This window comes from Crassostrea angulata, chromosome 5 (assembly GCF_025612915.1).
Source record: "Crassostrea angulata isolate pt1a10 chromosome 5, ASM2561291v2, whole genome shotgun sequence".
NCBI lineage: Eukaryota > Metazoa > Mollusca > Bivalvia > Ostreida > Ostreidae > Magallana > Magallana angulata.
The window spans coordinates 59,392,780-59,414,853 of record NC_069115.1 but is presented as its reverse complement, the minus strand read 5'-3'; the positions used below and the strand labels follow the sequence as shown (position 1 = coordinate 59,414,853).

Below are 22,074 nucleotides of genomic sequence, written 5' to 3'. Positions count from 1 at the left end.
GGGAGGCACATAAAACTTTTAATTTTCATGTGTGCATATGTTTGACGAAGTATTTTGTAACAAAATAACTGTTTAAAAATATGCCAGATGTAAAAAAAAATGTATTTTTTGCTGTCAAAAAGACTCCCTCAATTCATACTATTTGTCAGTGTAAAAGTTACTGATTTTGCCATTATAGTTTCCGTGTTAAAGTAACACCACACGCAAATATATAAATCATTTAATATATTTCAATAACAATGATCAGTTCAAACATTGAAGCAACACTTCATTTCATAATAAATTGAATAAAAAATCTTAGAAGAAAAAAGCCAGAAAAGATGGACATTAATAAAATAAAATGAAATGAATGGACGATATACAGTGCCACCTTGGGGATGTCATCAATCAGTCGTAACCTCTTATTCACACCACACCTTCCGTGCACGGCTTAGTCCCCAGTGAACATCACACAAATCAATTACCTTATTAAAGGGGGGGGGGGGGCACACCCTTTATGTAGGCCTTTAGCTTACTTCCTCATATCACATCACACCCTCTGAATTTAGCTAGGTTACCTTTTTATCTACTCCACGCTAGTTGTATATAATAAAACAACTTATTTACATTCCACAATCTTATATATTTTTGTGTAGCTAAGCCCCACAGTCAGAAACGTTTGACTTATTCCTGCATTGAAATCTCCCTAATAACACCTCTTTCACAATCTACTTACGGTTATAAGGCCTATAAAAAAAAAAAAACTGTGTTTAGGGTAACACTGATGAAAAAATTAGGTTAGGTAGGTATATAGGGATTTTTTTTAATTTTATCATATTTTTTCTGCATGAATCCTAAGAATGTTGGTTTGTGTAATATTTAAAAACGGATTTTTTAATAGAAATAATATAAAATTCACAATCGGATAAAAACAGACAGCTAAAAATGGTTGGATAGGGGCATTTTTTTTAGGTTAGGTTGGGTTACCCTAAACACACAATTGACTTTTTTTTTTTAGGCCTAACCTGTCTATTCACATACTATTTTTATAAGCCCAAACCATCCATAATATACCAACACAAGTTTCTGGAGAAAACAACAATTGTTGGTTACACTCAAGACCCACAACAAATCTAGCATGGCAGTAAGTTTCTACTTCCATCTTTCTTAACTTCAACCTTTTCTCTAGTTCATACACAATTAACATACTAAATTTCATGTGTATGCTGTTAAGCAGAAATTGATTTTACCAGAAATTGATTTAAAACAAAATTGATTTTCAACAAGTTAGCATGGATTTGAATTGGCCTATTTAAAGACATATCTATTCTTATATATTCATACTGACATTTAGCAATGTACTGATTTTCCAGTCATTGTTTTCCACAAAAAAGATAAATAAATACCCATGCAGCCATATGTTATTCACTTAAATCCAGGAAATCCCAGAAATACACCATCTTTTCAGAAACCATACATTCTCTTTCTCCCACATACTTGCAGTCCCATTTGACACAATTTCAATAAACCCTGGAGGGAATCTTTCCATAATATACTTCTATGTTTAACGATAAAATAGGTGTTACTTTCTGTTGAGAATTGTCATATTCTTCAGAATTGGGATTTATGTCAAAAGAATCTGGCTCACCAAAAATTAATGTAAAATTGTCAAACAATTAGAATAGACCACAAATTTTGTTAATGGGGATGACAAAACTTGCCTCAAATTTTAGAAATATAGCCCATACAAATAAATAAAAAACCAATCAAGTCAGCATAGACAAAATGTTCATAGCAATTCTTAAGTACAAACCTCTTTTTCTTTTAGCTTAGTACCTCAACTAACAATCACAAATGCAGATGCACTAGTAGATGAATTCTTTAGTATGAATTCACTTAAAAAATATACATGAACAGTATTCTTTGTTCCACATTGATGCACTTATTATAGGCTTATAAGATATAAACAAAAAAACATATCATGTTAAAATTAATCACAATTTGTGTGCAATTGAAATACAATAACATAAGACATTATCACTGGTTTCCTTTTTAAAAAATAAAGCACAAAATGAAAATTGGTTCAATTTCTTTTAAAAGGAATATCTATAATGCTATCCAACCCGTTGCAATAGTGTTTGCTGTTTCTGTTTTTTGTCAGCTGTTGATGACACATGGAACATATCTAGTCTAAATAACCTTCCAATAACACCAGGCAGACGTAACGGAAACAAACGGAAATCCTAGCCTCCTTCAGTACCTACATGTATGATTAAGTCATCATTTAGCCGTTTCCTTTGGCATGAAAAATTATTTTAAAAAATTGTAATGAGTTAAGAAAACTCTTAATATATCAAAGAAACTTGAATGTCCTTGACAGACAGTGACCTTGACCTAGCTAGGGCGACATTGAACAGACTCGTTGTTATTCTGTTCTTCTTCGTCCACATCGAATACGCCGGTGATCCGGTAACCCATGTTCATCAGCATGACCTCCAGCGGATCTGCATTCATTCTTTTTTGATTGGCCAAAGCTGCATCATCGGAGTTGTCCACTTCTCGCTCATCTTTAGACCCGTCCTGTGAAGTGACGCATGTACATATATTATGAATTCCTCTAGACAAGTAAATATTTCAAAATTATATCAAATTCTATTGTCACTTAACTAGTTTAATTTGTTAAGCACTGGACTCAGATTTGTTTTGTTTTACCTCCACTCTGGGGCTCCATAACCTGACAACAGGGTCAATTCCACTGGTGGCCAGAAGACACTGGGTGGGGTGGGGCTGAAGGCAGTTCACAATGGAGTCATCTCCCCTTAACACTCTAACAATATTTGTTGTGTCCCTCTCCCAGATGAAAAACGAGCCATCATCCGACCCAGCCACCACATACTGACCTTTGCTAAAAATAGACAGACACACTTCTATCATCTTGACAAAACATCACACACGCATCATACTTAGACTAAACAAATATACATTTATTACATGTTTGTCACAATATGTAGTGAATATTACCAATCTTAATTTTTTTTTAAATACATTATACTACAGAAACTTTCACCATGGAGTTTTGCAAATTTCTGTTGCAATGAGGTTAGGAGTTTCACCAAAGAAGTCCCGCAATGTAGGGGTTTACGTAGCGACACTGGAATAAAACAAGTGATAAAAGAATCTCTCATGGTAAGTGTTGAATACTATTCAACGAGTGTGTTTTTCCTCCCTGAGCCTTGGCGAGCCTTGCAAAGGTTTGGAGATAAAATTCATATGCTATCACAAACCATGAGAGATCCTATATAAATCACAGTTATCAACTTAATCACACTGACCATTGCTTCAGAAAAAGAACACAAACACTGGTACATACCACTACCATCTAAATGAAGCTCCATCCTCAAATAGCCATAGACAAATAACCAAATAGTTTATACTTAGAAAAGTTAAAATTTACATACATGTTGAGGTGTATATTAGACATAAGTCTTACTGTGACGTAAAAGTGTATATTAGACATTAGTCTTACTGTGACATAAGCTTGCATATTAGACATTAGTCTTATTGTGATGTAAGCTTGTATATTAGACATCAGTCATACTGTGACATAAGCTTGTATATTGGACATTCGTCATATTTTGAGGAAAGTGTGTATATAAGACATTAGTCTTATTGCGATGTAAGCTTGTATATTAGACATTAGTCTTACTGTGATGTAAGCGTGTATATTGGACATTAGTCATACTGTGACGTAAGCATGTAAATTGGACATTAGTCTTATTGTGATGCAAGTGTGTATATTGACATTAGTCATACTGTGACGTAAGCTTGTATATTGGACATTAATCTTACTGTGATGTTGGCATGTAAATTGGACATTAGTCTCAGTGTGACGTAAGTGTGTATATTAGACATTGGTCTTATTGTGATGTATGTGTGTATATTAGCCATTAGTCTTATTGTGATGTAAGTGTGTATATTAAACATTAGTCTTATTGTGATGTAAGTGTGTATATTAAACATTAGTCTTAGTGTGACGTAAGTGTGTATATTAGACATTGGTCTTATTGTGATGTATGTGTGTATATTAGACATTAGTCATACTGTGACGTAAGCTTGTATATTAGACATCAGTAAAACTGTGACGTAAGCGTGTCTATTGGACATTAGTCATACTGTGACGTAAGTATGTATATTGGACATCAGTCTTACTGTGACGTAAGCATGTATATTGGACATTAGTCTTATTGTAACTTAAGCATGTATATTGGACATCAGTCTTATTGTGAAGTAAGCGTGTATATTGGACATTAGTCATACTGTGACGTAAGCATGTATATTAGACATTAGTCATATTGTGACGTAAGTGTATATTGGTCATTAGTCTTACTGTGACGTGTGTATATAAGACATAAGTCATACTGTGACGTAAGCCTGTATATTGGACATTAGTCAAGAATGTATATTAGACGTTAGTCTTACTGTGACGTAAGCATGTATATTGGACATTAGTCTTATTGTGACGTAAGTGTGTATATTGGACATTAGTCATACTGTGACGCAAGCTTGTATATTTGACATTAGTCTTACTGTGATGTAAGCAAGTATATTAGACATTAGTCTTCTGTGATGTAAGCAAGTATATTGGACATCAGTCTTACTGTGACGTAAGCATGTTTATTGGACATTAATCTTATTGTGACATAAGCGTGTATATTGGACATTAGTCATACTGTGACGTAAGTGTGTATATTGGACATTAGTCTGATTGTGACGCAAGCTTGTATATTGGACATAAGTCTTATTGTGACGTAAGCTTGTATATTAGACATTAGTCTTACTGTGACATAAGCCTGTATATTAGACATTAGTCATACTGTAATGTAAGCATGTATATTCGACATTAGTCATACTGTGACGTAAGCATGCATATTGGACATAAGTGTTATTGTGACGTAAGCGTGTATATTGGACATTAGTCTTACTGTGATGTAAGTGTGTATAGTGGACATTAGTTTTATTGTGACGTAAGCGTGTCTATTGGACATTAGTCATTATGTGACGCAAGCTTGTATATTAGACATTAGTCATACTGTAACGTAAGCGTGTATATTTGACATTAGTCATACTGTGACGTAAGCATGTATATTAGACATTAGTCTTATTGTGACGTAAGCGTTTATATTGGACATTAGTCATACTGTGATGTTAGCTTGTATATTAGACATAAGTCTTATTGTGACGTAAGCATGTATATTGGACATCAGTCTTACTGTGACGTAAGCATGTATATTGGACATTAGTCTTATTGTGACGTAAGCTTGTATATTAGACATTAGTCATACTATGACGTAAGCTTGTATATTAGACATTAGTCTTATTGTGACGTAAGCAATATTCTTTATCCCATATGAACTTTTTTTCAGTCAATCAAAAGGTGTGTTACAACCAGAAATTAATCCTTACCATGTAAAACTGGGCATTCCTATTGGAACCCTCTCTGATATTCCAGTTTTGCGCAGAATTTTACAATTATTGACTTTCAATTTTTTCAATAAATAGTTTAGAGAGCTAATGAATACATGAATGTTGACTTAGACCATAGTGAATTAAGTTTGCTGTTTGTTATACATTACTGAATAAAGTACTGAATTCAGCTCCACTAATGATTTTCTTTGTTACCAAATTAAGAACTGAATTTGGCTTGCTGTTACATTTTTGTTTCTGAATACATACTGACCCCAGCTTTTGGTTGTTCCTTTGTTACTGAAAAAAGTACATACCTTAGCATTTTGTTTTGGTAATGAATTAAATACTTTTTGTTGTCTCTTCGATACTCAAATAAGTTTTGACTCTGGCTTTTTGTTGTTCCTTTGATACTGAATAGTTTTCTATTGTCTCTATGTAACTCAATTAAGGACAGAACTTATTAATAAGTACTGTGATCAGCTTGTGACCATTCCTTTGTTACTGACCTGCCATAATTACTGTGTTTAGCTTGTTACCGTTCCTTCGTTACTGACCTGCCAAAGTAGTTTGCCTCCTTGATGTCGGTAGTGGTATTGCAGTGTCCACAGAAGCGAGCCTCGTAATCATATGCCAAGGCTCGCCAGCAGGTCTCCTGATCCGAGATTGACACGCTCCGTTTGACAGAGGGATAAAAAGAATCAGACTTTTCTGGAGTAGACTCAGATTTCTCATCTGTAAATAAAATCACACAAGCTAGCAAGATTATGAAAATGTCTCTATACAAATGTGTTGATATAAAGGTTATATGTGCAATGTCATATTTATCGATTAACTAGCTTTCTTGTAGTAAACCTATTAATTCAATAATTTTGGTTGATAAATACAACTGACTGCGAAAAAATACCCTTTAGTTTTAGCACAGAAGTGTTCTGTTATAAGAAAGGAGGAATGAGCAAATAAATATCTAGCAATTCATGAAATAGACTTTATCTATAAGATCATGAATTAGACACCATCTTTCAATTCACAAAATAGACATCATCTATTAATTCATGAAACAGACATTATCTATCAAATCATGAAATAGACATTACCCATCAGAGCCTCTGACACATCTATCAATTCACAAAATAGACATCATCTATCAATTCACAAAATAGACATCATCTTTCAATTCACAAAATAGACATCATCTATCAATTCACAAAATAGACATCATCTTTCAATTCACAAAATAGACATCATCTTTCAATTCACAAAATAGACATTATCTAGCAATTCATGAAACAGACATCATCTAGCAATTCATGAAACAGACATCATCTAGCAATTTAAGAAATAGACATCACCCATCAGAGCCTCTCACACAGGGGGAATTAGCACTGACCTCCTGAGTCTGTTTTGGAGTAAATAGCTGCTTTGATGTCCTTGTCCAAAGTCTCACAGGCGTTGCTTTTAGCGTAGTCCGGGAACTTGCTCTTAAACTGCTGAAGACAATCGTAGGCTTCCTGGGGCCAAGACAGCTCGTACAGGCACCTGGCCAATCGGAAGTGAGCTTTCAAATGATTTGGGTCGATTTGTAGAGCACTATGACAGTCTCTTAATGCTGCATACAGGTCTCCATCCCTGTCAGATGTAAAAATAGGACCGAGTCTTTCTATATTGTATAGGCACTAGACAGACACTTTAGACATCACTAGACAGACACTTTAGACATCACTAGACAGACACTTTAGACATTCTCAGTAAGTTTACAGACACTTTAGACATTCTCAGTAAGTTATATATGTGACTGTGTGTTTTTATGATTATGGTATATTTCTGTCCTTATTTATTTTTTCTGAGCACCAGTTTTGACATTTTTGCTTGAATAAGACATAAGATTCAATATCCAACAATAGAACTTCTTTCCAAATGCTTAAAAGAGACTGAAAATAAATAAAATATCTTATATCTAAACATCTATTTCTGCATTAATGTTAGAGACATTTAATATTTACCAGTTATTCATTTAAAACTTAAAGAAACATTCAAACATAATTTTATGAAATAAACCATTATTCTGTAAGAAGATGTACAAGCAAACAGGTGTTTCAAGCACATCTCTTACATTGACTCGGTTATTCTTTCAGATACAACCTACCATTTTCTTTTCATGAATGCAGCAGCTCTGTTGCCATAGAGCACCGATGCCCAGGGAGCTCGCTGGATGGCCTGGTTATACAGAATGATGGCCTTGGAACACTGGTCCATCTCAAAGTAACGATTGGCTTTCTTCTTGATCACCTCCACTGCCGGGGGAATCGGTTTGGCACTGATGGTGGTTTTCAACCTGTTATTACATGTATGATCCAACTCAAAAACCTTTTACAATCAAACCTGTGTAATAAGCTATACGTTTATCATTGACTGAGATATTCTAGCCATATAACCTGAGTTACTTTCCAGTTTAATGAACCAAGGGAAAAAAGTCTTGCAATGGTGTTATCTTTTTCTTATTGAAACTTTGATGAGATGTTACTTTTTTTCAAGACTGAAGCCTTGTAAAGGTGTTAATTTCTTCTGAAGCTTTGCAGCAGGGTTCGACGGTCACTTTAGTCTGTTAGTCACAGATAATAGATTTTAATTCGGACTAACCAAATTTCTCTCTAGTCAGTTCTGTTAGACTAATAAAAAGTTCTGCTTAAAGCTGCTTGGTCCTATTTTTTTATACAGTCTCAAAATGTTTTCCATACAAACCATTTATCTTATAAAGTTATGGACTTTCTCCTATTTACAACAGCAGAATCAGTCTCCTTTCAAAGTTAGAAATACATGTATTCAAAATACATAAAAATAATTTGTTTTGGGCAAACAAAAAAACAAACCAAAATGCATCACGGGAATGTTTAGAAAAGGAAACCGCTTGGTTTCGTCCCCCGAATGATTGGGGTTATTCAACCCGCATGCTATACATCGATTGTAAAGAAAGCAGACTTCAGATATATTAGCAAATGAAACGTACACATGTTTATTTGTAAATCTGACCATTTCGAACTTTATTTAAAGGGACTTAGACATGATTTGACTTAAACTTTTCAAATTTTATTTTTCCTTTTACATTGTTTATATTGATAAATATAGAAGTTTATAATATCATGTCAAAATTTGAAAGTCAAATATCAAGTTATAGGCAAGATACGGAGTTCATAATTCTTTGTTTTGTAAACAAAGCTCGAATATTGTCATTTTTTACATATGTGTTGTATTGGCGAAAGTTTCAATCAAATGTAACTTTCTTTTGTTGATAATCATATTTATGAGATATTGAGTTAGTTTGAATTGTTTTTTACGTGCCATTTGTCCAAGAAATGGTAATTCTCTACATTTCATTTTTTTTGTAAACAACTATAAGACTCGAGCTATGTTTACATAACAATCAATTCTTACCTCTGTATCTCGTTTATAACTTGACTTTAACATTCAATATTGTGGTCAATCATTTAAAATGCACCAGTGAATCAGTTTATACATAAAAAATAAAAATAAAATTTTTGATCTCAAATCGTGTCCAAGTCCCTTTAAAGCGATGTCAAAGTCTTAATACAACCATACCCGTCTCATCATCAGGGGTGAAATTTAACATGAGGCTAAATAACGCAGTACCTTTTTATGTCGTTTGTTTTGTTAGCAAATTTTGTACGTATTTTTCTTCATCGAAATTTGGCATAATTGACTGGAAAAACTACTACAATGTCTATTATTATACATATACTAAGCATAGCCATCGTTTAAAAGCGTGCATTGAATTTGATATAAAATCGGACCAAGCAGCTTTAAAAAATTGGGTAAATCATCAATGTGCAATTGTCAACACTTTACTCGAAAACCCTGACTTTATTTTTAGTATCTGATGATGTAAATTGATATGATACATAGCGGTGATTATAGAGCTACTGAACGAAAACAAGAGAGGTATGCAGGATGTTATGGGTAAATTGACTATTTCTTTGCCCTTCGGAGATGTCAGAGAAATTAGCCTTATTTAGTTTTTATGTGACAAGTGCACTTGTTCACAACAATGCCTTCGATAGGGACGCTAAGGTGTTTAAAAAAAAAAAGGTGATTTACAGAAACAAATATCTGTGAGTTGTTTAATTTAAACGTGTTTGAATCATTTGTCATAACTTATTTATTATTTTTTAACTGATTTTATAGAACTAAGATAACAAAAAGAACATGGAAGCTCAAAGCCCAGATCTTTTACACAGATCTATTTATAGCATCTGTTATGGCGGCATACTCTAAGATAGTGAATAAGCAGCTCATTGCTATGTACTGAATAGTACAATTATACAACTAAGCCACTCCTACACCTGTTACACAACCATATTAAAAACACAATGTGGTGCATATTACGCACACCTTTCTAGCAAATTCTATTCATTAAAAAAATGTGAATTATATTAGGCAAAATATGGTAATTCATTTTTAATTTATTTTTAACTGGCATATAAAATTGCCTTTTTCACATTATACTTTTCATCAATTATAATGATGTTCAAATAATTCATTGCGCTTGGATTTCATTACGATAAAAACGGCTTGTGTTTTTTTTGGTGAGACTCTGTCTCTAATATCGCTTGGGCCATGTTCCGATCACGAAATTACAGTAATTGCGATTGAGTTATTAAATTATCATTAGTTTTGGGGAAAATGGTAGACGTTGATTTCCACATTTTTTGAGTGCATATTATACATAAGACCTGCTCGTTTTTTTTCCCACATTTCGGCCAACTTTGGAGGTGCGTATAATACACGAGTGCGTATTATACACAACACTTTACAGTAATACATAATTCTGACTGAAACCTTGCTATGGTCTTATCTTTTTGTAAATTCTTTTAATGATGTAAATCTCATTTGACGGAACTCTGTGATGTTACCTTTTTCTGATTGGAGCCATGTGGTTCCTGTAACCTTTTTCTGATAAAACCATGAGGTGGTATTAACCTTTTCTAACTGAAGTCTTGCGGTAGTGCTAGAACCAATAGAACAAGACCTTGGACTTTTGATACGAAGTAACAATCTTTTTCTTGCATCAAAACAGGTTAAAAATGACACTGGTATCAAGTGAAATACTTTGAACTTTGTAGCTCAAAAGCCAGAAAAATCTTATTGATTTCTAAGAGCCATGGTTGAGTGCCCAACGTGAAATAGACTTGCCTACGTCACATTGCTGTTTGACACAACTACCCAAAGTCCAAGCTCTTGTTAAAACAGTTCTACTTATTCGGACTGAAGCCTTGCAGTGGTGTTACCTTTTTTTGACTGAAGCCTCGCGGTGTTTCTCCTCCACATCCATCTCTGCTCTCATCATCGCCGCAGCAGCAGCAGACACTCCATTGGAGACGCCATTGGTCACACCATTAGAAGCACCGTTTTTATGAGAGTGAAAATGGAAACCATTACTGCCACCAGCATCTGTAAGAAGGAATGTTTAAAAGTAAGTGTAACCTTGTTTAAAAGACCAAACAGGTAAATATGTATTTTAAGCAGAAACCAGATCTGGTTCAATCATCTTGAGATAAGTAAACTGTAAGGCAGTCATCTGATAAATCGTCCCTTCATTTACCTTTCACCACTCCATTGGCAGCAAGAACCATTGATATGTCAAATTTCTCTGCCTTTCTGCCTCGATTGACATCAAAGATATAGATCTGTTCTCCTCCCAGATTGACCAGTAATTCCCGACCGTCGGGGCTGAAGGTCAGATAAGTGGATGCTAGGGAGCGGTAGCGTTTCTTGTAGTCCTGCTGTTTTTGAGGCAGATGACCTAGCGATAGAAATGGTGATATCTGAATCAGCAACACTGCTCACTATATGTTTGTATGTGCAGTTCATATTAGTGCTCTTTTTATGTGAAAACTTGAAGTGGAATTTATGTAAGGCATAATTGCCTTTGCACGACATGTTTATATTTGTACAATGTACATGTACATGTGTTGCAAAATCAACATCAAAAATTCGTGAGGATACAATACTTTATTAATCAAGCTTACACATACCAGCTATAAAGTAAGTGACAGCATCATGAGGGATCGGGAACTCTTCAGGGGAGGAAGGTGCCAAAGGACTTGATCGCTCCCATGACCAGGGAGATCTGAAATGACAAGAAACAAAATGGTGTTTAACATGATGTCAATGAATGAAGTGACATAGTGAGAAAGTTCATGATCCTTATATATATACAGTGTTTAGTTTCTAACTATTCCAAATTGCTTCATTTCCATGGACTCAACTTGGACCTCAGCATCTTAATGAAGCTTTATGAATGTCCAGAGACCCTGGGTTAGTGTGTGTGTGTGGGGGGGGGGGGGGGGCAGTTTTAACATACCTGTTAACCTTTCAAAGCTGCTATGTGGGAGAATCTCCCCCTTACCAACTTGGCTATGGGGGAGATTTTGCGTAAACGACGTTTTTTCACGTGAAATGCAAATATATATTACAAATACTGTTAGATACCTTATTTTACCATTGTAATTAATGCATTTGCAATCATTTTAAATTTTATTATTTCTATGACTACCAGTGTGCAATTACAACTTGTGTTGCTGTATATGTTCAGAAAACTATTATTTTGTTTACATGGTACAATACAAGAAGTCAAAAGTGCCACTTTTTATATAAAGTCCTCTTATTGTTCAGTATTGAACCATCACTGCATGCTGACATTTAGGGTAAACACAGAAAAATTATTTTGCCTATTTTGAATTTGCAGTGAAACCCAGTGAAGAAAACACCAGAAAATAATATTAATTGAAATTATTTTTTGCCTTATACATAGATAGATTTTTAATTCACAAAACAACATGTATTTCTCAAGTATCATTTAAAAATGATCTCTGTTGTAATGTCTATAGCATCCCTGTAATTCATAGTACCGGTACTATAAACTTTAAAAACTCTTGTGAAATGCTTTTTTATCGGTAGCTTGTATAAACACTCAGTGTTCCAAACTCACTTTGATTTTTACCGACCGTGCTGGCCAGACAGAACTAGAGGTACTGTGAGCAAGCTCACAATTGATACCCCCCGCTAAGAAAAATCATAACTGATCTATTTTTTCTATTATAGAAAATATTGAATGAATCTATTTCATCGTCCATTTTCTAAAGATAACAACTGCTCTTTTTTTTTAAACTGTTAATGCTTATATGAGTACACAAACCAATTTCTATTCTTTAAATTCCATTTTAGTTCAAGTTAACTGTTTATGCATGAGGACATTTGCATCCTTATGTTAACAAACATGACTCGAATCAAACGAAATTCCACATGTCAAGCAGCCACTTAATATAAACATTTTGAATTATTGGTATACTGAGCCCGATTTTTTTTTAACAATGACCTTGAACTTCCTCAATTGACCTTTGGTCAAGGTCATGACATACTCTCAGGTTATAAGCATTCTAGATGTGAATTAAGAACTTCCAATATTTGTCCATTAGAAAGATATGGACTGGACACGAGTTTTATACTTTTCTGCTAGTGACCTTGGCCTTGCCCAAATGACCTTGGGTCAAGGTCATGACACACCCTTAGGTCATAAGCAATCTTTGTGTGAAGTAAGAACTTCCAAAGTTTCTCCATTAAAAAGATATGGACCGGACACGAATTTTGCAATTTTTTCTGTCAGTGACCTTGACCTTGCCCGAATGACCTTGGGTTAAGGTCATGACACACCCTTAGGTCATTAGCAATCTTTGTGTGAAGTAAGAACTTCTAATGTTTCTCCATAAGAAAGATATGGACCGGACACGAATTTTGCACTTTTTCTGCCAGTGACCTTGACCTTGCCCGAATGACCTTGGTTCAAGGTCATGACACACCCTTAGGTCATAAGCAATCTTTGTGTGAAGTAAGAACTTCTAATGTTTCTCCATAAGAAAGATATGGACCGGACACGAATCGAACAGACAGACGGACAGACGGACGGATGGACGGACGGACGGACGGACAGACGGACGGACGGACAAGGTGATTCCTATATACCCCCCCAAACTTCGTTTGCGGGGGGTATAATTAGTCACGACTCACTGCACGTGGCTTGGGTGTTACCTGTGCACCTGTTAAGTGACACCACTGGCTGTTATTGTTTTCTTTGGTGTTACAGAGTAAAATCAAGATGTTTTAAGCTTTCACTTATTTTTTTTATTAGGCCTATGCATAACTAAATACGTAACTGATTTAAGTCAAAACCAGAAGTAATCGTAAAAAGTAAACTGGGCTATAACATGTCATACTATGATCACGGTAGACAGTACTTGGATGGATTTTGATATATTCAAGCTACACAGCAGCTTTTTGAACTCAAAATCAGAGAAAAACCCGCAGTGGTTGTTGAAATTTGCATGTAAAGATTCAGAATTTGGGAGGGGGGGTATGGGGAAGACAAATACGATTGCGGGAGAAATTTGTCTCCCGCGCGGGAGATAGGTTGGATGCAGGTGATCATAGATTTTTAAGCCGTTTTGCGGGAGTCTCATGCACAATGCGGGAGGGTTAACAGGTATGTTTTAACAAAGAATTGACACTACATCAGAAAGTTTACATAGTATTTATAGAATTGTAGTTTTTGAGGAGAAGATTATCATATTTTTCGAACAAATCATCGATAAGGACGACTAGTCAAGCTCTGAACTAAGTTAAGTTGCGGTGAGTTAAACAAGAAGCCAATAGGCCTTAATGGTCATAGCATATAACCCATACACAAACTTGTCGAGGAGTCTCATATATGCATTTAATTAGGTTTCATTCTGGAGTAGAAAAATGTTTAATTTGTAATGACTACCACCTCCCTCCCTGAAATCTTTCAAAAAGAACAATGAAATCTATAATTTTTGGTGAAAAAGATCTGGTCTACAAAATCACGAATTCAGTTTTCCTTTCAGGTATATGAGAGTAAAGAACATAATTAATTTTTAAACATTATATGCATTAACACCTATACATCCATATTGGCCTGGCCCTAGAGTCAAAACCCATACTCCAGGGGACATGACTTAACACTATATTGCCCCCTCCCCCCAATGTCCTGAACCCCTGACCCAGGGGCCATGAATTTCACAATTTACATAGAGGATTAGTGGACATCATAACCATGTATTCAGTTTTTTGCCCACATGTGTGGGAGTAAAGAAGAAGATTTTTTAAGACTTACAATAATTACATTTTTACTACAGTAAAACACGGTTATAGCGAACACGCTTATAATGAATTGACGCTTACAGCGAAGTGAATTCTATTCCCCAAGTCTCTTTTTCATGTTGTAAACTTGACGGATATAACGAATTACGCTTATAACAAAGTTAACTTACCCGTCCCTAGGACTTCGTTATAAGTGTGTTTTACTGTATATGGCCATATTGGCCCCACCCTAATCCTGAACCCCTGCCCCAGGGGCCATGAATTTCAGAATTTTGGTAGAGGGCTTCATGGACATTATATTCATGCATTTAGTTTTTAACAAATATATATGGGAGTAGAGAAGAAGATTTTCTAAGATTTAATACATTTTTACTATATGGCCATATTGGCCACACCCTAGAGCCTGAACCCCTGCCCCAGGGGCCATGAATTTCACAATTTTGGTAGAGGGGGCTTCATGGACAAATACAAATATATATGGGAGTAGAGAAGAAGATTTTCTAAGATTTAATACATTTTTACTATATGGCCAAATTGGCCCCACCCTAGAGCCTGAACCCCGACCAAGGGGCCATGAATTTCACAATTTTGGTAGAGGGCTTCATGGACATCTTAACCATGCAACCAGTTTTTTCCTCACAAGTGTGGGAGCAGAGAGGAAGATGTTTGAAAATTTGGCTTTTTTGGGGGGCATATTTGACCCCACTTGTGGTGCCCTTGGGGTGGTAGAGCCATGCATTTTACAATTTAGATTACACTTACCATAGATTTGCCTTACACCAAAAATGGTAACAAATAACCTTGTAGTTTTCAAGAACAAGTTAAAAATTTTAAATTGTTAACGCACGACGGATGACGCAAGATGCAGGTCGCACCACGAACGAAAACAGATAGCAATAGGTCAGCTAAGTTTACTCAGGTGACCTAAAAATATATCCCAATGAACATTCAAATAACTGTATAGAAATATGGATTTAATAAAATAAAACTCAAAAACTAAATGGCTTACATGGATACAATCTGTGTTGTCCTGTCAAATCATTTAATGTAATTATTACTACATTTAGTTAACATTTCCAAATTGTGACATATATTAAGGTTGATATATACCTGTTGGTGGTTTCTTGTGGCACTTTGAGACTGCGACAAACCAACATGCGGCGATCGTACATTCTGATGTATGGATCGTTCGCACCAACCGCCAGATACTCTGGACGCAGCGGATTAATCGCCAGACATTTGGCCTCCGCACTATGTCCTAGGTGTGCATTAAGGTTTACAATCACATTTTTAGGATTGGCCTGACTAGAGTCTGAACTTCGGAGGTCAAACTGCCTGTGATACAAAGCAAGTACAATTGATCAATGCTAGACTAGACAGTTAATTTTTATGCATGCAGTAAAATATACAATATTTAAATTTAAGGCTTAAATTAATGGAAACTGTTCATAGGTTTTCTCAGGCACCAATACATCAGTTTAATAGGTGCAGTATTCATTAGTTGTACTGCCCTAATTTACAAAGGAAATAACTTAATTATTAATTTTCTGTTAAGATATGAAAAATTGTTCCCTTTTGCAAATATTGCAACAACAAAAATGCCTGTCAGTTACAGTATATTTGGAATTTAGTGAATTACGCCCTCAATGACATTATTCAGGTCAAAACTGCTCTAGAGTGGTAGAGATTCGGCCAACATTTCTGAATAACTAATTATACTGTGGTATCATTTTACAGTTTGTGAGGGCTCAATTTTCAAGTATTTTGTGAGGACCCCAAGCCTTTTATGGATTTTAGTACCCCAACATTTTGTTGCAGACAGTCAGTAATAAAAATGGAAAACTAACTATTATTCGCAAGTGAGAACATTTCCCCTCTTTTACTACATTTACATGCAAAAATTAGTCGTAACGAACCAGACTAGTATATTGTCAGTAAATCGCAAAAAATTGTCGTCACGAATGAAAGTTAGTTTACAGTATAGTGAAAGTTTATTTTTGTCTTACATGATTGTTCCATCCTCCGCAGCGCTCCAAAACATGAAGGGGACATTGGGCGCCACAGCCAGTCGCTTGACACGCCCCACATGACATGAGAAGACGTGGGTGTTCTCGTCAGCGCCCGTGTCGTACACTCGGATCTTACAGTCTGCCGCTCCCGACACCAGGATTGAGTCATTGGTGTTAGGTAGAAACTACATTTGAAAAAAATTCAAGAAATCAAGTATAAGTATTAGTTTTTTCTTTATTATAACAAAACAATCAGGTTGAAAATACATATTTATTCCCCCAGCAAAAAAAGTTTTGGAGGGGGGGTATATAAGAATCACCTTGTCCATCTGCCTGTCTGTGCAATCAACTGTCTATAGTCTGTCCCAAGATATTTATGCTGAATATTTGAACAATTTTTAATAAAAATACACATACCTATGACAGAAGTGCAATTAAAACCGATGAAAGGGAAAATTCCCAAGATAACTTCATACACACATTATAATTTTTCCCTCGTAAAAATTCACAGGAACGAAAACAGATTTCCTACGGAGATTTATAATGGGGAATGTTGACATCTTTTCTCCATTTGGAAGTACTCGGACACCTCACACAATTTTTCAACAAAATCATCTAGGTGTCTTCATCTCCTTGGCAATGGAAAACCCCTTAGACTTTTTGTTTTTAGCTGTGTATTGATGCCCGACAAGCTAGAGGGGGTGTTTCAAAGGGGAAATCTTGGGATTTTTTCATACTATTGAATGAACATTGTGTGAACCAAGAGGTATTTATAAATATCAAATTATTTAAGGAAATATGCGACAAAAATATCTTGGGACAGACTATAGTCCGGATGTTCCCACTTCAAATTAAGATTGCTTATGACCTGAGGGTTTGTCATGAACTTGACTTAGGTTAAGTTGTAAAAGTTCAAGGTCATTGTTAAAAAAATGCATACTTCCTTCTGAGTGGCATATCTTGTAATGGAAAAATGATCAAAACTAAAATTTGACACAAAGATTGCTACGGACGTCCTGTGAATATGTCTTGATTGTGAGCTTTGGTCATTTCGGCAAGTTCAAGGTCACTATACAAAATCCATAATATATTAACCGCATCAAAAGTCTATAATTGTATAACATCCTGATGAAAATACCAATATCATCGAAACTGAAATAACATACCCCTCTTTAACATACATAAGGTATGTTATCTTGTATTGAAAACCAAATAGTGAATAAGTTTGTGTATTATTGTGTGCTTCTAGCCCTTTAAGAGGGTTTAATATTCATGGCCATCTTTAGGCTTTATGTACCTCTCTTAGACAAAGTGCTCTGTTCATAGATATACAAAAATGTTCAAATTTTTAAAGTTACAGTATTTGGATTTTTCTTCACGAAATTATAGTTCATTGCCAAAAATATCATAAATAAAAATTTAAGGTAGATCTGATGGTTAATTTGTTGACTATCCAGCCTTCTTAACACTGAAGAGTTATCTCTGGATATCACTTACTGTAACCAAATTTTATTTGCGAGTGAGAAAATTTTGCAAGATTCGGGAGAACCTCATAGTCAGAATATTTCTTGCCGCGAATCAGCCCTTGTTGTATGGTTGTAATTACAACATGGGAATTGATACGGCTTATTCCTAACAAATAGTTGTCGCAAAACAGTTTTTCTCCAGTGAATTACTAAATAATTTTGTAGCAAATCAAAGTTGGTTTACTGACCTTGACAGAGAAGATATTGCCCTGATGGCCGGTGTTGATGGTGGCTTTGGTGCGGTGTCTGAACGGGTCCCAAAGGATAATATTCAGGTCATCGGAGCCACTGGCCAATAATCTATACAGTACACCTCATGTTAAAGCTATGCAGTTGAATTAAATCATCACATCAAAGTTACTATATTGTTAATAACCATCCTCTTTGATCACAACAAGATGAATTCTCGATTGAACAATTCAGTTCTATTTCAAATGGAAATAGTCCTTGGTTCAATTTTTTTTTCTATTTGATTCCGTTTAACTTAAGTCAGTACACATTCTCGATTATTAAAGGAACATAATAATTACTGCTTTATAGTTCCTGTACTGAAGAGTCAAAATCTTTAGAGAAATTAACTTGTAATTTTTTATAGTTAAAAACATTATCAAATACTGTAAATTCCTTATATAACGCAAGTACTTAATTCTGCAATACCCCTGGTTTGTATCAAATTGAGATAATATAAAATCACAAACGTTGAACTTTTCTCCTTAGTTCTTATAGTTTTCAACTCTCAGAAAATAATGGCGAGATTTTAAAATCCGCGAAGGATGCTTCTCGCGATTTTACACGGATAATAATTCCTCGCGTTTAAATAGGAATTTACAATAATCAAATTGCATGGGGCACAGTGTACACATGGCTTCATAACATATACACATTTGTATTTTTGTTGGAAAATATAGTTAATTTGATACTTCAGGCTCTATGACATGTAAGTGGTTTTGACACACAATATTATAGTGAACCAAAACAAAAGTTAGAATTTCAGATCAGCTTAATTAGATCTAACGTTTAGAGTTGGGTTCATCACTATGGTCTGGATATAAGAGCAAATAAGAATAATATAACGTTAAATTGAAAATGTTCTTATTGTCTTAGTAACAAAGACAATGTTCTTCTCATCATGACACAAACGCATCCCCGACTCATCACGTAACCAATTACGTGACCACATCATACTTACGTTCCCCTTTCGTTCCATTCCAAGCAATTCACACAACCATGATGGCCCTACAAATAGAAAAACTTAGAACTTTGTCTCTAGTAATTAAACAAAATTTCATGAAATTCTACGCAATGAGTTTTTGTGTAGTTGTGCTAACAAGCTATTTCGGTAGATATTTACCGTAATTATGGCCGAACTTGTAAGTTCTACTAAGGGAAATTTCCAAAAACGATAAAGGAAACAGAATTTCTTTTGAATATGCACATATACTTAACAAAGTATGTAGTTTGTAGTTTTGGCTAACTACAAAATTTCATGAAATACTATTCAGCAGTTTCATAGGAGTTAAAACGTGCCTTAGCACTCACTCACAGGATCTTTATTGGCCCACCTCTGTAGGTAATTCTAGCCTTTTACTTATTTCACAACCTCTGTAATTACCTGTACAGTAACTTTTTACCTAATATAGACAACCTATGCAATAACCTGTAACTTTTTACTTACTTCAAACCTCTTTAATTACATGTAGCTCCTTACTTATACACAGCCTCTGTAATCACCTGTAACTTTTTACTTTTACACAACCTCTGTAATTACCTGTTACTTTTTACTTTTACACAACCTCTGTTGTTAGCTGTAACTTTTACTTACCAATATTCACAACCTACGAAATAACCTGTACAGTAGCTCTTTACTTATTCACATACACTATTATTACCTGTAACTTTTTACTATGTAATTACTTTTATCTCCTTATTTACACAACACCTCTGTAATTACCTGTAGTTCTTTACTTATACATAACCTCTGTAATTACCTGCAATGTTTTATTTATACATAACCTCTGTAATTACCTGCAATGTTTGATTTATACATAACCTCTGTAATTACCTGTAGTTCTTTACTAAGTCCTAACCTCTGAATCAGGTCTGGTGTGACTTGAAGCTCCTGTTGAAATTTTTGTGTACTTAAGCCCTGTAACAAAAATGACAATTGATGTTAATTTTAAAAGTGCCGTATGAACCATATCTACAGAAAAAATACCAATCATTTTCCCATTTTTAGAAGGAATAGAAATGTTTCGAAGCTGAGAAACTACATAATGATATAAAATACATGAATAGCTGCTGTCATTAAAACACGTTTAGGAAGACAACAGACAATGACAATGATCTGAAGGGAATTAAAGCAGAATGGGAACTGGTGCTGATAGAAAAAGTAATCTGTAACAAATTATTAGGTCAATTATCTTGATAATACAGTAAATAACACAAGTCTGTTGCGAGTTTGAAATTTGGTGTTTATTCAGAACATGGAACATACATGAATAACTAGTCTTGAGCAGGTACAGTGCAATCACCAATAGTTTAGCTATATAAATATCAGCTTGAATTACCTTCCTAGCTTTATTTGCCTACCTCATGTAAGTTAATTGTCAAGTCAAGTCTCAACCGGGACTCGAACCCAGGGCCTCTGGCGTACTGTGCCAGCCCTCTAACCACTGAGCTATTGAGACCCGATATATTGACTGACAGTCACACACCCGTGAACCCGGTGACATACTCCACGTCTTTGTAGAAATTCGTCCTCGAATTTACGAGAAGAACTCTACAAGTTAAGGAAATGTTGTGAAACATATTCCTAAGGAGTGACCGTGAGATTTGTACATTGAACGCCAAATGTCACAGGTTGTGAAAAGTCAAGTCTCAACCAGGACTCGAACCCAGGGCCTCTAGCGTACCGTGCCAGCGCTCTAACCACTAAGCTATTGAGACCCGATATACTGACTGACAGTCACACACTTCTGAACCCGGTGACATTTAAATCATTCTTTTACTTTATTCTTAAATGAGCATTTGTATTATAATTTGCAATTTAGTGCAGCTATAATTTTTAACTTTGAACTCAAGTAAAATTAATGAAAATGGAGATGTCTTCTTACTAGTTTTTCAGCTACCAATTTTTAAATTTCGGTCAGAGTTTGAGTTCAGTTGTGAATTTCACGGGAAATTTAACTTGAATAGCCTCAGTCAGGCAGCTTCATCCGTATATTCAAAGCTAAACTTAAAAGACTTTAGCAAGAAGAACAGAAAGTACTGTAAAAAAAATCACATTAGTTCGGGGGAAACCAACACCGTAATGGGTTAATATAACGCCATATTAAAAAAAATAACATGAAAGTAAACCCGTCTCTGAAAATCCCAGTAGAGTCAAACAAATAACAATGACTTACACCAATTTCTCGCTGAAATTTTCGCGAAAGTATCCCAGTGTGAAACGCCATTGTTCACTAAGTGTCACCCAGAAGAGTTGTTGTATACAGCGAGAAAGAATTATCTAACATAGTGTTACTTGAACTGCAATGTTCACTAAGGCATCCCAAAAGTATTCTTACAAAAAGTCATACTGTCTATCCATTACACTCATGATAACAAAACCTCGCTAAATTTTTGACACTGTTTTGACAATTATTGCGGAATGAAATAAATTGTAAGTTACAAAACGAAGAATTTTTTTTAAAAATCAGTTATATTTTTTACTACATCAGATAAAATAAATATTACTTGTATGAAAAAATAATATAACCAAAATTTCATTTTAAATAGCAAGTTTATCAATACTACATAATTTTTTAAAATTCGTTTTAGTTAATTTTATTGCGACAAACGTAAGATTGTATATTATTGTGCTAATATTGTACCTTGTGTTTATAATATTGATTGAATAATCTTTT

At 34.8% G+C, this 22,074-nt stretch overlaps 1 protein-coding gene and 1 non-coding gene across 4 annotated transcripts; both read right to left on the bottom strand.

Moving 5' to 3' along the window:
* Positions 1-204: 204 nt before the first annotated feature.
* On the bottom strand, positions 205-21,818 carry LOC128183859 (WD and tetratricopeptide repeats protein 1-like). 3 transcript variants are annotated; one of them, XM_052853038.1, is made up of 15 exons: positions 21,574-21,818; positions 20,232-20,315; positions 19,359-19,405; positions 18,358-18,469; positions 16,641-16,828; positions 15,745-15,969; positions 11,493-11,587; positions 11,060-11,260; positions 10,746-10,908; positions 7,589-7,777; positions 6,833-7,071; positions 6,000-6,177; positions 2,692-2,884; positions 2,368-2,559; positions 205-2,239 (listed from the first exon to the last, which is right to left on the bottom strand). In XM_052853038.1, the coding sequence occupies exons 1-14, from the start codon at positions 21,622-21,624 to the stop codon at positions 2,374-2,376; spliced, it is 2,151 nt and encodes a 716-aa protein (XP_052708998.1). In that variant the 5' UTR covers positions 21,625-21,818; the 3' UTR covers positions 205-2,239; positions 2,368-2,373. The 3 variants fall into 3 exon arrangements, with proteins under 3 accessions (XP_052708998.1, XP_052708997.1, XP_052709000.1); XM_052853037.1 differs by having other exon boundaries at positions 205-2,559; XM_052853040.1 differs by lacking the exons at positions 20,232-20,315; positions 21,574-21,818 and adding an exon at positions 20,121-20,129 and having other exon boundaries at positions 205-2,559.
* Trnat-agu (transfer RNA threonine (anticodon AGU)) lies at positions 20,784-20,856 on the bottom strand. The gene has a single exon. It is a non-coding gene; the product is annotated as a tRNA-Thr (tRNA).
* Positions 21,819-22,074: the final 256 nt, after the last annotated feature.